Genomic DNA, 11,837 nt, shown 5'->3' on the forward strand with positions numbered 1-11,837 from the left:
CCTCCTCTCCTCCCTCCTCCATCCCCTTTCTCCACTGTTGTCAAGGCAACAAACCTTTACACTGGAGCTGTTAGTCATCAATCCACGCAGCCCCCCCCCAACCCCCACCCCTCTCTCTTGATGGTACTGTGACGTTAGCCTAAATCACGAGTCAAATTCAATTCAAGTCACTTCCTGTTCATCATAACAATGTTTTACTGTAAGAACATAATTTCATATAAGATGTAGCAACATACGCTATAATAAAAGGCCAATAATAATAATAATAATAATAATAATGATACTAGTAGTATAATATTTGTAGTAGTATATATTTAGTAGTACGTATATTTCCTCCCCACAGTCATGGGTTGGGCTTGTTTGGAAGTGCACCCAACACACACACACACACACACACACACACACACACACACACACACACACACACACACACACACACACACACACACACACACGGTCAGAGGGAGGAGGAAGGCGGATCTCTAAGTCCAGACTCCAGGACTTCCTCAGCAGAGCGGAGCCCGCGGCGCAGTAAGTATTTAACACCACCCGCTGTTTATGATCTCTGTTTATTTCTCCAGGTGGAAACTGCTTTTTAATGTTAGTGTCATTATCTGAGCACAAATTAAATGATATTCTATCACTGGAGAAAAACATACTTTAGAGTCATGTTGAATCTTAACACAGTGCCAGGTAACAGGTGACAACTCACTGCCGGCGCTGAAGCTGTACAGTAGCCTCTAATTCTCCTGTCATTTTGTGTAACATCCCTGTAGTTGTGGCGGTGTGCGTCTGTGTGGTAACGGCATTAAAGATGTGTCTGGAGCGGGGGTGATAATTAACTTTGCTGAGGTTGTAATAATGGGTTTTAGCTGCGATAATGAAGCGAGCAGGCAGGAAAACCATTTGGTTTTGGCTCAATTCTGCTGCCTCCTGTAATTCCCGTCAGCTCGGTGCGACACTTCCTGCTCTGTCTTCTTAACGGCATGTTTACATTGTTTGACTCCGCGGCTGATAGAAAATGGGATAAAAAAAAAGTGTAGTTATATTCTGAGTAAGCTCTGTGTTTACAGTCAATTATGCACTTGTATAGTCAAAGAGCTGAGGATTTTATCGTGAAAGTATTTACTCCTGTCAACTGAATAGTATTATTAATAATAATATTTTACATTTTAATTTTTTTTCAAAATATTTTATTCAATAATTGAAAATCAAACTCGATTTGTAGCTTATAACATCTCATATAGGTTAATAGAGATCAGAGTGCAACTAACGACGTATTTACTCAGGTAACTAATTTGAATTTTATACTACTTTATACTTACATTTCACGTCATATCAATAGGTCTATATCGTACTTTTTACTACAGCTGCTAATATTTTACATATAAAATACATGATAATAAATATCACACATTGTTGTAGATTAAACTATCCTACATTGTATAAAAAAAATCAAAATTAGCTCCGACTTAACCAATTACAACATTACAATGCTACTTACATGTTAATGCACCAGTAATAATTAGGGTTGAATGATATGCAAAAAAAAAAAAAAAGGATATGGATTAATGAATGAATGGAAAGCAAACAAGTAAAGGGTGCGCTGAGTTGCAAATAGGCAAACAGGGAAAAAAACAGGAGACTGGGTTTGATATGTAGCATGATAATAGTACAAGTTGTCCAGCAATGAGTTCTACAGACTGAAGAGGAAGCTTTTTCCGAGGCATTTAAGTGATGCGCCAGTGCCATGGTGTCACATCGATTGCTGTGTTCATCTAGAAACACGTGAAAGGGGTGATAGGTACTGACCATGATGCTCATTAGCCTGAGCATCCTCCTCTCAGACACCTCCACCAGAGAATCATGTCGCAAGAGCTTGTTGATCCTGTAGGTTTGTGCTCCTGGATTTGTCTCTGGATCTCAGTAATGTTTTTTTTTTTTTTTTATGGTTTAGTGTATAAAAAATTGAAATCCAGATTTTCTGTCATGTCATGGGTTCATTTGTTGGGGGGCAAAAGTTTGCTCTTGGGTGCTCTCTGGCCCTGTCTTTGATGCAGGGACCATGGAGTAAAAGAAAATGAATATGTCAACTATGTTTTATATATAATAATATGTTGTCCACTCAAAAGATTTCTAATTGAATCCATTTTGATTTAGTTCAATAAATGATACAGCCCAAGGCATCAGCTGTACTCACTAATCTGTTTTCTCCCTTACAGATCATGGATGATTCTTCTCCTCGTCCTGTTCACTCCATGTTTGCGTGGCTGGTGGGAGCGTCGCAGGTGCTGGGCTTGGCGTCTGTGGTGCTGACCGGTGTGTGGATGGGTCACTACCGCGGGGGCTTCGCTTGGAATGGCTCAGCGCAGGAGTTCAACCTGCACCCTCTGTGCATGGTGCTTGGGCTGGTCTTCCTGCACGGCGATGGTGAGTCCACACTTGCGATTCAGTGGTGGGTCAGGGGTTGTTGTCACTGAGATTACAGGCAGAAACATATCTGGATACTTCACTTTGAATCAAAGTGTGGAACCAACCGACTCTCCATAGTTGCCTTCTCTGGAGAACCAGGCTGAACTTTGCAAATCTAGTTAAGAACCATGTCAAACTAACTGGTCTGCTCTGTAAAACCACATTCACTGAAAACACCTTTTAATTCAAACTGTAAGCAGAACAACACACAAACAGACGGTTAAGGAGAAACAGGGCTGAGGGTCTGCAGCCATGCTAGCACTTCTGTAAGGCTGTAGGCACAGGAGTGAGGCTAACATGACTATGCTATGATACGCATCATCAGTGACAATGCTAACATGCTAATGTTTAGTAGTGATGTGCAAAGCTGTTCTTTTCATTGTCCTGAATAGGTAGAATCAGTTCATCAAAAAGATTTGCTAACTGAATTCATTAGTGATTGACCGGAGCTATAAATTTACTTGTCATTCATATTTATTGCTGTAATTCGCATCTTTTAATGCTATTCATAATTCACTCATATTTTCTCTATTGCCACTTGTTTTCTATATGCTACTCTTGATGAAGGAATTATTGAACAAATTATTCGTGAACAACACTACACTAATGTTTAGCAGGTCTAGAGATCCTAAATCCTGACATCTGAGCCTTTGTTCCACCAGCTTCTACTTATAACTCAATGCTGTCACTCATTCAGCATTTCTTTCATTGGTCTCTCTAAAAACACAACAAAGTGGTTTTCTGGGTTTTACTTTCCATATATTCTGGGACAGATTGGCTCCACTGCGGCGCTCTCCATTAGAAATATAAATATTTATGACTTTAAGTTGAACAATTTAAATGTTTTTTTAACATTGATTATTGTGTGAGGTTACAAAAAAACTACAGATCCTATGTAAAGCTACCAATGCAGGCATTTGGTTTTATCCTTAACCATAATATTTGTCAACACTTTATTCTAAAGTAGTTTTCTCAATTTAATCTCAGTAATCTCTGCTGTCCAAAAATCTCTACACCATTTGTATGTAACGAATGTCATGGCAATCCATCCAATAATTGTTAAGACAATTCATTGTGGACCAAAGCTGTGAACCCACCTACAGACCAACATTGCCAGAGCCACCACTGGCTAAACTGGAGTCAGGACGTAAAGCGTTTCCATCTGCTGAAACCAGGGACATCTTCAGACAAACCCAGCTGGTCTTACATCAAGTTCGTAGTCATGGTTACAATAAGTTATTTTTGGATAATATTCTGTAAATTGAGTGAAACAGGAAGTAGGTCAGCAAAATGTGGATGCTGTATTTCAGCCAGCCTGAGAGTGTGTGTCTTTTGGAAGCGAGTGTGCGCCTCAGGCAGTGTGTTGCTGACCTGATGCATTACGCTAACACTAACCAGACAGCCATCAACTCCCCCATCACCCCAGAAATTCTGATTTTGGTTTTGGTAATATTTCCAGTGAAGCTTTGACAGAGTGGCTCATCCGGGAATTGAACCAAAGGCACAGAAAACCTCAGTCAGCAAACTGAGCAGCATCTAGCTAGAGTCACTCCTTCTGGCTTTTTCCAAGTCAAATGCTTAAATGAAACACTTCAAGAAACTGAGCCCTCTTATTTGCCAATATTATACTACAGTTGTGTGAAGCTGTTTGAACTTGTGGAGAGGTTATGATTTAAATTTAAATAAACTATTATCAATCTGGAAAAAAGACTCATAGTATTTTTTAACAAGAGTTGGTGAAAACCTAGATGACTGACCTATGTATGGTCAATGTGGCGAAATTGAGAAGGTGGTTGAAAACTGTGGTGCAACCACTGTAAACAACTACCTGTAAATGCCCCCCCAGAATTGGAGGAAGCTATCATCGCCATGAGTTGCAATTAGACAAGATACAAACAGGTCTTGAATAAACTGTGAACCTGTTGTCCCAGTAGTGATCAAGACAACAAGCTACGCTATCTGACAAAGCAAACAGTTAGCATGCCGACATGAGGAGATTTTTGTCCCTCCTCTTAAACAAACAACAAAATTACAGGGGAATTAAACAGCATAGTACAGAGAAAATAGAAGAAAGTGGAAGAGCTATTGTGACTGGCAAACATGTGCATGTTCCCAGCTAGCTAGTTTGTTAGCATTTAGCCTGCCAGCTGCAGTAGCTCACTAGCTAGCTCTGCGAGTTAGCTAGTGAGTCACCAAGCTACTAGAAAGAAACATTTCATGAAGACGAGTGGATAAAATTCACTGCCATTTTGTGACCAGGTGTATTTGCTCCCTTTAATCATTAGTCACACATCCACTTCCATTATTTTTTGATTGTGCAACACTGTGAATGCCTTCAAGAAGAGATTGTCCAAAAGTGTGCACTGTTATCAGTATTTCAACAATTACGTGTTGCCTCTTTATGACGGCAAGCTTTCCCCTCCGTGTTCCACTGTTCTCAACTCATCGTTCTCACCTGTCTCAACAGTTTTGCCCTCAGACATGTTCACACCCGTTGTACAAACTAGTTAATGCGAGCTGATGATAACAGGGAATGTTTAGTTAATAAATTAGGTGACATTTAAGTTTAGGTTCCCAAAACATTTTGTTTGAGGCATCCACACTCTTAATTTCCAGCATGCATCTCCCTCTAGTCATGTATCCTCCACCTGAGCGTTTCTTCTCAGTTGTTAAAAAAACTATGGTATGAGCAAATTTCGGAGCTGTTACTCAGCCTGGCAAGTCATCATCTAATGATAAAGAAAAGATAGAAGCCCCTCAATACGGCGTTGTTTCTAGAGCAACAATGCATGAAGCTATTATGACATCATCTTCAATATGATACAACCACAAACAATGGAGGATATCAAAGGGAAACCAAACAGAGAAACATCCACACCTCCTAAATTGACCATGGCAGTTAATTGCAGCTTGCCGTATAAAAGTATAGCACAGGAACTAACAGAAATATAACATAGATGGTGTACAGTCGCTTAGCAGGTTGACGCAGTAGTGATGATTGCCTCTGACCAATCAAGCAGAATGTAGTGTTCTCACGTCATCTTTTGGAGGCGATATCAAAAAAGTAGTATCTACAACTGGATGGAAAACGGGGCAAGGTGCTGCCTGCTCACAATGCAGCAAATCCTGGTGATGTCTCTGAAAAAGACAAAGTGAGATGAAGCTGTTTTCCCTCCTCTTCGTTTTCAGCCCTGGGTACTGCTGCTAATGAGAGTAACCACATTAGTTCAACTGTTTCAGCTGTCTGTTACAGCACTAGATTACATTAGTGCAATAAAAGCAAAGGTCAGCTGGATATTAGATGGGGACTGAGAAGGATGGTTAATAAGAGATGGAAACACCCTGGGGGGTCCTCACACACACACACACACACACGCACACACACACACACACACACCTCAGTGCTGATTCACTGTGATATCTGCTTTTGTTGCCTCAGGCTACGTCCACACTAATGCTAGATACATTCAGCAACACATCCTTTTTTCGCTTTAATCTGTATTCATACTTAATCAGAGCAGAACTTTTCTCAAAGCATCACATACAGTATGACTCACACTTCATGCTCACTCTGCAAACAGCAAATGGCACTTTGAAGAAAAAAGTGCAAAGCTGCTTAGTGGAAATGGTACAAAGCAGCTGGCTCAGGTGGCCAAAAGAAAGGATTTAAACTGAATACAATTAGCAATTGTGTTCAGTTGAATGTTTGCTGGAGACGCAGTTTCTGCAGGACGCACATGTACAGTCCGTTGACCTCTCAGCAAATCTTTACAGCTTCTGTGCTCCAAAGATCACTTCTCAAATGTTCATGTCCATATTGTCGTAGTATTTATCTGGCAAATATATATTTGTATATTTTTTTTAATTCAATCATTTGAAATTAAATCTCAATTATTTAATTGTCATTTATTGTGTCTTGCATTTTCAAATTTGCTGCTTTTTTACTCTTTTAAACTGGTTCTTTATACTTTTTTCTTTTTGGTTGACATTTTAATTATGTCCCTAGGTTTGACATTTTGATCATGGCTGCTTCTTTAGTATTTTGATAATTATTTGATATTTCCTTGTTTGATGTTTTGATTATCTATTTCATGATTTCTTGGCCTCATTCTGTCTTCTTAATATTTTATGAAACAACTGCTTAAATTATGGTTACCTTCATTATTAGTGCATTGACATTGAAATTTCTACTTGAAGTATTGACTTGATATTGTGTTTGATATTATTATATTCAGTGGTATGAATAGTGTCTTTTTTCTGTTGATATTTTCCTCATTGATGGATTTGTTTTTCTTTAAGGTTATAAAGTTATTCCCAGTCTGACTTGGACTTTTTTGTCTCATTTGAAAGATAGTTTATCAGTTATTGATATGGTAATTGTATGAGGTGTTTTGAGATGTTGGCTGATACAACCTGTCAAACCTGTAAAAAAAAAAGAAAGAAAAGTAGTTAATTTAATATTTAATAATAAAGCTCCACCTCTCTCTTTCTCTCTCTCTCTCTCGCTCTCTCTCTCTCTCTCTCTCTCTTTCTGTGTCTACAGCCATCCTGGTCTACAGAGTATTTCGTAATGAGGCGAAGAGGAACGTAAAAGTGCTTCATGGCATCATTCACCTGCTCGCCCTCATCATCAGCATCATAGGTGAGGAAGACAGTGAAGTGACTGTGTAAAAGTAAAGATGTTAATACCACTGTGTGTGTGTGTGTGTGTGTGTGTGTGAGAGAGAGAGAGAGAGATAGAGAGAGAGAGAGACAAAGAGAAAGAGAGACAGAGAGAGAGAGAGTACTCAATTATTTGCCTTTTCCAGACACCAGTAGATGTTTCCTTACGTGTGCGTAACTCACTGTGTGTGTGTGTGTGTGTAGGTTTTGCAGCTGTGTTTGACTTCCACAAAGCAGCAAAGATCCCAGACATGTACTCTCTACACAGCTGGTGCGGCATGGCTACCATAGTCCTGTTCTGCTTACAGGTACACACACACTAACATACTCTATCGATATATACACTCGCCGAGCACTTTATTGGGAACACCATACTAACACCGAGTAGTTCCTCCCTTTGCTCTCAAATAGCCTCAGTTCTTCATGTCACTGATTCTGGAAGATGTTGTAAACTTTCCTCTGAGACTCTGCTCCATGTCGACATGACAGCATCACATAATTTCCGCTGCACATTCATCTCGAAGGTGTTCTACTGGATTCAGATCTGAAGACACGGGAGGACACTGAATTCACTGAACTGAACAATACTCAGACTGGCGGCGACAAACGATGATTGATTAGTATTAAGGTTCCCCTAAGAGTGCCAAGAAAACATCGCCCACACCATTACACCAGCAGCACCACCTACAGTCACTGAGATCACATTGTGATGTTTCTGTATCTGCTTCACTGTTTTCTCTGCTCTGCTGACACATGATTGGCTCAAGTGTGATGAGGATTAAAACAATAACACTAAGTTGTAAAACCTCTCTCATTTCTCCTAGTGGGTGATGGGTTTGCTGTTCTTCCTGTTTCCGGTCGCATCGTCAGGGCTACGGGCCTCGTACCTCCCCATCCATGTGTTCTGTGGTCTGGTGCTGCTGGTTATGGCCATAGGGACCAGTCTGCTCGGCATCACGGAGAAACTCCTCTTCAGCATCATGTACGTCTGTCTCTAACTGTATCTGTCCGTGTCTCCATTCCTCTACTCACTCATCATTAGACGTCTGTCTCTACCTCCTCCTCCCGAATCCCTCTCTGTCTCTCCTGTTCCAGGCCGACCTACTCCCTGTTCAATCCAGAGGGGATGCTGGCCAACGTTTTGGGGATCCTGCTGGTGTGTTTTGGGGTGCTGCTGGGCTACTTGATCACCAGGGAAGACTACAGACGCCCGCCCAACCCAGAGGAAGAGTCTCTGTCTGTCCACTTCAAGACCCTGATTGAGGGGGGGTCACCCACCAGGCCCTGACCTCTAGTCTGTAACCTCCGCTTCACTTGGATACAAGCAGTTTTGTGCCTACAGACTGTCTATGCTACCAGTCTTTTAATGCCTAGTTAAAGAGTCATCAGTTCAAACACAAATTGCCATGAGCGTGGTCAGACAAGACAAAAGTTTATGTTTCGGCGAAGTCACTAAACTGACAGGAAGCTTAAAAGTGTTTCTCTCTCTCCTGTCTCTTCAATCAACTTCCAACCAAAATGATTTATGTCTTTTATTGCGATAATTAATAGGAAAAAAATAGTAAATGTAAATGTTAACTGCAGTAAAAGAAAAATATTATCACACCCAATCAGATTCTTTTTATGCAGTGTATAGAAAATTAACAAGACTTCTGATTGTTGTATGGCTTCAAATAGGAACACAAGAAGCCCAAGGTAACCAATCACAGCTGTCGTCACATGGCATCTCCATAGCCGCTGTGGTGTTGACATGTCATGACTTTTTTTGAGTGGGCAAACGTCACCTACGGTATATCTACAGCAGCTGTGTGCGAAATTAATGCTAATGTATAACTGCACTTACGTGTATCTCAGACAGCTCAGAAACTGTTTGTCCTGGAGTAACTGGATTTACAAATGTATTCCTACAGTATCTATGACTTCTGCAAGTCAACTGAGACCCAAACCCAGGCCTTACTCCTAAATTTAACAGTCGGCTGAACATGACTTGTATTACCAAATGTGAGATCCAAACTTAACCTGGCACTGGGAGAGACTGACGGCCATTTCTCAATAAATTACATTTGAACAGAGACCAAAGCATTACACAACAGAAAAGGTTTGAACCCAACCCAGAATCTGATGCTTTGTCTGGAGCCATCTGGTCAGGTAGCAGAACTCTGTCTCTCACTAATGTAGTAGTGTAGTCCTGCATAGTGACCAGATGTTACCGCTAGAGCAGTGGTTCCCAAACTTTTCCAACTCATGGCCAATGTCAAAATCTCAAAACTGTCCACATACGACCCCAAAACAATACTTTTTGGTTGACGGGGGGTTTCGCCATCTGTGTCTTGACTCTCTTTCCTTTTAATTCTTTCTGTTGCTAACCGACTACCCATTGTGATTCTCCACTTTTTGCCATGGATGTAATCTTTTAGTGTGCAATCAGACTGAGATAGCAAACAAGTATAGTAAGTGGTCCAGCTTGTGACAACATTAGAGTTTTTCAACTTTATATTTTTAATTATATATATATCTCTTCACCAAAATTGGACTGTTATGCTAATGAGTTGTCAGCACACTTGCAATACCTTTGCAGCCCACCAGTGGGTTGGGAGCCACTGCACTAGAGATACCTGATATCAGGGCTGATCTGAACATTTTTAATGGCTCTATATCAGCTAAAATAAAACCCATCAAATTCTGATGCTTTCTTTGCTGAACTCTGCTATGTTCCTGTGCTACTGTTATCTAGTCTTTCATCTCTCTCTTATCTCTCATTAGCAGCGTACAAAACATCCAGATAGCAGCTTCTCAGTTTTAGCCTGCGCTAAGCGTCACTTTCTAAAATTAAACATCATATCAGCTGTCGCTAATTAACGTCAATTCTGTGAGTGACTTGATGTTGTCAGGTTCATGTGTCTGTACTCAGCCAAACATCTGTAACACCACTGTCCAATCAGAGTGGACCGAATGTTTTTTAGTCCCAACAAAATCATTGGAGTGATATGACTTCTATAGTAAAATGATCTAGCTGATCACAGCATTCTCCCTCTTTCACTTTCATTCATATCAAATCAATAATTAAAGCTTATAAACTTATAAAGATGTGCCAAATTTACTCTTCTATACTTGTTATTTGAATATCTTCTGCTGCTATGTATATAATTACTTTTACTGTGTATATTAAGCATTTCTTTTGGCAGCTGTGTCATTTTGAATCAGATTTGGTATCAATGCTTGATCAGGACATTAGTGCTCTTGGACAGTTTGATTTTGTTGCACACCGAAAGTCAAACAGTGCGCCCACATTTAACCTTCTCATTGATCTACGCATTTCATTTAGAACCACCCATGTGCCCTCTTGATTTCGTACATTTGTTTTTTATTCCTTAAGCATGATTACAAATAAATACATAGACTAAATATTAATACATTTGTTTTTTTTTGAAGAGGACAAAACAAAAATCTGTAAAATCCACTCCTTTGCACATCCAATTGTAAAGCTACAGCTGGACCTGTGCCAAGTGATCATCCTTCATCTTCATTAAACTAATAAATCATGCTGCCAATAATGACAATATTCATAATTTGTGAAAATGACTCACACACTACAGCGCCACAATATCCACTGTCCTACAGTATCTGTACCTGTCCGAGATCCAAGTTGTAAGAAGCCAAGTCAGTACTATTTGTCCACAAAGGAATAATGTATTAACAAAATGTTTTCCTGTGTCCACTAGTAAGCTGTTTGTATTTAAATGAACTGTCATTTAAGAAAAATATATCTGTTCAGTGTGTATTAATTCATGTATGTTCTTCAACTTTGGCTTGTTGATACATGTTTACCTTAATATGTTAAATTCATATCTTTGAATGTGTTGAACCAAATTTAAAAAAAAAAATGTAGCTACAGTATTTTTTGCTTTTTGCCTTGACTTCAGGAATCAGCCCCAGTGCCTAATGCAAAGCTTTTACAGAAAACTGGCCAATTTACGTTAGTGGGTGTTGTTTGTCTTTACGTACTTTCAGTATATAGACATTGTCACTTTTCAGTAGCAAATTTAAATGTCATTGGGACAACCTGAAATGAATAAAACAATGTGTGTGAAACTGCTGCATTTTTTTGGTCGAGTTGAGTTTTTCACAAATACCTATTTATTTCAAAGCGATCATCAAAAGAGGCAGATACTAAAAATACTCCTTCCCCCACCAGCCTATTAAACCAACCTGCAATGAGGACAAGGTCATAGTCTCTTGTCATCTTATCAAATTCCCGTAAGAACACTTGACACTACGCACAACTCAGAGGAGAGACGTTGGAGTCAAATGTTACAACTAGCTATTTATCATAAAAGCCAGTTTAACAGAGATTATTCATGTGCATTTAAGTCAATTTTACCACAGTACTTTTATACACATTTACACATTTACACTACATTTATCTGAGAGATTTAGTTAATGGTTTTGTTACAACCCAGCTTGTTTGGGGAAAAGGGAAGCAACATAAAACCAGTTGGGAGTGGTAATGCAAATTTATTAAATAGCAAGGAGGGTAAATAAGTAAATAAAGCTACAACCAAGGTGAGAGGGTGACTGAAAGAGGGGAACAAGGCAAAACGGATAAAATCAATACCATATTTACAAGTCTTGTCACTTAGCAACTGAGTAATCGGTAAAAAATGTAATTCTAGTTGTAAAAAACTCAAATGACATTCAGTTTT

At 39.6% G+C, this 11,837-nt stretch overlaps 1 protein-coding gene across 1 annotated transcript; it reads left to right on the plus strand.

Moving 5' to 3' along the window:
* Positions 1-413: 413 nt before the first annotated feature.
* On the plus strand, positions 414-11,234 carry LOC130184829 (transmembrane ascorbate-dependent reductase CYB561). The gene is made up of 6 exons (XM_056400877.1): positions 414-531; positions 2,223-2,430; positions 7,016-7,114; positions 7,339-7,442; positions 7,959-8,116; positions 8,230-11,234. Exons 2-6 carry the CDS (start codon positions 2,226-2,228, stop codon positions 8,420-8,422), a joined length of 759 nt encoding a protein of 252 aa, XP_056256852.1. The 5' UTR covers positions 414-531; positions 2,223-2,225; the 3' UTR covers positions 8,423-11,234.
* Positions 11,235-11,837: the final 603 nt, after the last annotated feature.

The sequence above is a fragment of the Seriola aureovittata genome, chromosome 17, assembly GCF_021018895.1.
Source record: "Seriola aureovittata isolate HTS-2021-v1 ecotype China chromosome 17, ASM2101889v1, whole genome shotgun sequence".
Lineage (NCBI taxonomy): Eukaryota > Metazoa > Chordata > Actinopteri > Carangiformes > Carangidae > Seriola > Seriola aureovittata.

Bases quoted from the DNA above. Each gene is read 5' to 3' on its own strand.
- LOC130184829 (XM_056400877.1), top strand. From the start codon at position 2,226: ATGGATGATTCTTCTCCTCGTCCTGTTCACTCCATGTTTGCGTGGCTG. The intron at 7,115-7,338 runs GTGAGGAAGACA...GTGTGTGTGTAG, and splicing joins CCTCATCATCAGCATCATAG to GTTTTGCAGCTGTGTTTGAC. The intron at 8,117-8,229 runs GTACGTCTGTCT...CTCCTGTTCCAG, and splicing joins AAACTCCTCTTCAGCATCAT to GCCGACCTACTCCCTGTTCA.